At 47.6% G+C, this 4,139-nt stretch overlaps 1 protein-coding gene across 1 annotated transcript in view; it reads left to right on the top strand.

Annotated features, from left to right (window-relative positions):
* Positions 1-720: 720 nt before the first annotated feature.
* Positions 721-4,139, top strand: part of PRDM16 (PR/SET domain 16) — a 51,388-nt gene continuing 47,969 nt past the window's right edge. The window contains exons 1-2 of the mRNA XM_075029174.1: positions 721-776; positions 3,827-3,962. Coding sequence (XP_074885275.1) covers positions 721-776; positions 3,827-3,962 — 192 coding nt within the window. The remainder of the gene's footprint in view (positions 777-3,826; positions 3,963-4,139) is intronic.

The following is a 4,139-nucleotide window of genomic DNA, read 5'->3' as shown; positions in this document are numbered from 1 at the left end:
AAATTCAGCACCTCTGGGTGGTTCTTTGAAAAACTTCAGGTCCCTGAATAAGTGCAACCGATTTTGAGGGCAGTATCTACAGTAAAAAAAGAGCAATCACACACACTCCCCAAATCCCTTTGCATGCGATAGGTCTTCGATTTGATTCATGTGGCATACATTGGTGGTTCCTGACTGGCTTTTCTCATCGTCCTTTACTTTGGCGCGAGACCTAACCTTGGCGGTCCTCCTGCATTCTGGCAGATGGAGGGTTAATGGCAAGCGTACAGTTTTACACGGCCACTGTGGAAACAGTGCTTATGGCCGGACCCAGATCTGTAGGTGTTCCTCCCCGATGTAGCCCTGGCCACAGGAGTTCACGCCTTCGCAGCCCCGGGGCCAGCGTGGGGCAGGGCAGGGGAAGGGCTCCGGCGCTCGAAGGCCACCGAGAACCTGCAGCAAAGCTCAGCAGCTCTTCTTTTAAATGTGGGGAGCTGGAAACCCCGCGGCTCCGTGCTGTGAAATGGCTAGCTCGTGCTGGGGGGGGGTTCAGCTCTTGGCTGCATTCAATAACACGTTTTAGTGATCTGAGGCTCATTTGCCCAAGGAAATTCCTCCGTTGCCTTCCTTTTTGCCCTTAGAAAAGGGAACTGTGGGAGAAGCCCTGGTTATGGTAGAGAAGGCAACTGGGAGATGAAAAGCCAGAGGAGGGCTGGGGTGGAGGTGTTTCACCGGTGGGTGATGAGAAGTGATGGGATTGAGTGCGACTGGTTCGGCGGGGCTGTGGGGACCGAAGAGTGAGTGGGGAGCGGGCCAGGGCTTTGGCAGCGAGGAGACCCGGTGCCGGCTACGGCGGAGGTGGGAAGGAGGGAGGAGAGGGATGGCACACGAGGAGCGGGGACCGAGGCTCGTCCTGGCAAGGGGACAGGCACGGAGGACTTGAGAGGTTTGCAAGCTCCGGAATGTGTACTGGGGCAAGACAGGGAAAAGATGCTAGGGTTGATGGGCAAGGAACCTGGGATTTGGAGAAAAAAAAACCCTGAGTCCTGGAAGTTAGGGCTGCCTGACATAATGCTTGGGACTGGGGCTCAGAGGCAGGGCTGGGTAGCCGGGGACTAACTAGGTGGCATGGAGTGAAATCCATGGAAATGGGCAAAAGATTTGTGTTTACTGCCCTGCAGTCCTCTTGAGTGCCTGAATATACATCATTTACCCTCTCCTCTACCACAAAGTCTCTGGGACTCAAGAGCTGCTGAGGGGACGGGGACTTGCTGCTGCCGCTGCACTTGCACGGCTGCTGGGTTTGCTGTGGTGCATCACGAACCCTCCTGCAGTGGTGAGCCACGTGCACGACGTGTGAAAACACAAGGAGGGATTGCTGCTGTTAGAGTTTGCTTCAAAAACAAAATGAACAAGATGAAAATGAAACAAATGACTGAGAATTAGCTCACATAAACCAGAATTTGCTAACGTAATTTTTACAAGAGCGCCAGCAGAAAATGTCTTGCAATGCAGTTTTTGATTTGTGAATTGCTTATCGGTTTGGACAGGGGAGCTCTCTTTCATTTACCGAACCTGAGTAGATAGATCTGCTCTAGAAATTAACTGGGGCAGTGTGGCAAAGGACGTTGCCTGTGCAACTCGTGCTTTATTTACTCAGGAAGCTGGAATGCGAGGCATGAGCAAGGCAGGGTTTTTCTCCAAGAGGAAGGATGATGTTTTGTGGCCAAGACAGTTGAATTGAAAACTAAACTCCATCACTGCTTCTGCTACTGTGTTCCGGGGGAGTCACTGAAGCCAAACTTGCCTGAAGTGGTCACTAATTGTATATGCCTCATTATCGTCGTCTGAATGCCCAACTCAAGACCTGGGACTCTAATCCACAGAGCTGCCGCCAGCGTCAGGTGAGGTGGGGCCCTGCTCCGGGTACCGAACATGAGCCGTAACCTGAAAACATAGGAACGTGCAAGAATACTCCAGGTTGCAGGGTCCATCTCTTTGTCTTATTTCTTGAGCTATGAAGCGAGTTTATTAGGAACGCCTCACAAGAGTGTTGTGAAACTAACGGACAGTTTGGGTGCATGGTGTTGCCGTGCGTAGTATTTGTTTAAAATCCTTTTGTGCGTTATTCCAATGCAGCTCTTTGACCTTCTACGCTTTACTGTTATTAGAGACAGAGCCTATCCATTTAGCTAAATACTGAAGTCTAACTGGTAAGCAACTGCTAGAGTGTTCCCAAGCAGGAGATTAATGAAAGCGAACACAGGGAGGGTTGTTTCTCTCACCAGTTCTGTCCCAAGTGCACCCGTGTTCTGGGAGAAAATGCAGTATTTCAGTAAAGCTTCAGTGCCATGTTTTGATTAGGAAGGAAGAAGCCAAATACTAATGGCATGATTTTCCCTTCGTCCATTTCAATACACGTAGCTTAAGAAAACAGGGTTAGTGCTGGAGGTGAGAGGCCAGGGTATGTCTACTGGGACCGGTGCAGAGAGGTGGGAGCTCTCTTGGTGATGCTGCAGGCTGCCTGGCTGGGCGGCCAGCCCGGGCTGGTGCCGGAGGGTCGCAGAGCCCACGCTGGCATGTCGCGATGCTCCGCGGGTGTTCGGAGCTGGAGAGCGAGAGTCTCGGCTGACAACGTCGCTCCAAGATCTCTCAGCCTGACCTTACACTTGATTTGTTGCTGTCATCGCCGTGTTTTAATTTTTCCTTTCCTTTGTTCCTACCTTTTTCTTTTTTCTCTGTCTTGAAATAGATGGGAAAGTATTATCGTATCCCATGAGATTTTGAGAGAATTAATTGCTAGTAAAAGCATGTTAAGAGCTTTTGATGACTGAAGTAATTTGCAATGACACAGGGTCTGGTAGGGGTGGAGGGAAATCTAAGTCTAGGGAAAAACGGAGTTTCTGTAATAAGGAGGCCCACTTATGAGCAGAGTATAGTCTTGCCATATTTAGGACTCAAAAGGCTCTTCCTCGTTTTGGTGGTGTCCTGGGTAATTTTTAAAAAGTGCTTTCTTGAGTGAGTTGCAAAATGGATCATCACAGACATTGGTATGGAATGCTTGAGCGTCTTTTCTGTTTCCATGTCATCAAACTTCCTTGACTGTCTTAAGAAAGAAGAAGTGCTAAGTCTCTTCCTGGTAAAACACTGCTTTTCCTTAGACCACAACCCTTTAATTAACCCTTTTTTTCCACACCTGGACTCTAAAGTATTTGGGGGGTTTTACTTGGAAGAATTCCTCTTTTGCACACTAGCCAAATTTTATTTCACCTTCAACCACACGGATCCTCTAGTGTCAGTGAATTTCTAGTGTTGTAGTTATATAAATGAAAGCATCATTTGTTATAGCATTTTTAAAAATGTAACTTCACAGCACTGTGGAAAGTGAACTGCTTTGAAAGTTTACTAAAAAAGGAATGCAATTTTTTATTTATAATAAAAATGATCCTGCGTGAAAGGATAAAATAGATAATGTGAAGATGGAGCCTTGTCATTAAAATCGGTATAGATTGGAGAAGTTATCTGCTTTGATTAATTAAGCTGGTATGGCTACTAGAACTGCGTGTTTGTCTCCATAAACAGTTGCAATTCTGAGCCTGTTACTCATGGACAACTCTGATGCATGTCCTTGGAGGTTCTGCTCACCAGGAACTTCAGATTGTGACTAAGAGTGGATTTTAGTCTTGTCATAGGTCTCTATTAATTATATATACCATCCAGCTTTCTCCTTTCTATTTCTTGTTTGGAATCCTGCATTGCAAATAATTCTCTTTTCTTTCTTTCTGCTTTCTGTAGCTATCGTTTAATATCAGATGACCCATGTATTTCTTCTTCTCCTGCTCTACAGAATTGCCGATGACCTGGGAAATGAGAAATTCTGTATTGATGCTAGCCAGAGTGGAGCTGGGAACTGGCTGAAGTACATCCGCGTGGCCTGTTCCTGTGATGAACAGAATCTAGCCGTGTGTCACGTTAACGACCAGGTAATGACTTTGGCAGTTACTAGGCTGCTGTGCTCACCTCACTACTTCAACAGATGCTGGGGTGGGTTGGCCAGAGGATGGTGTATAGTGGCAGCACCGAATGGAAGCGACTGAGGGATTCGTCTGTTCAGCAGCGCTGCTGCGGGGTCCCTGAAATGATCTAAAACCCCTGGACTG

This window comes from Buteo buteo, chromosome 5 (genome assembly GCF_964188355.1).
Source record: "Buteo buteo chromosome 5, bButBut1.hap1.1, whole genome shotgun sequence".
Classification (NCBI taxonomy): domain Eukaryota; kingdom Metazoa; phylum Chordata; class Aves; order Accipitriformes; family Accipitridae; genus Buteo; species Buteo buteo.
The sequence above is the reverse complement of the archived record's forward strand: the minus strand, read 5'-3'. Positions and strand labels throughout refer to the sequence as shown.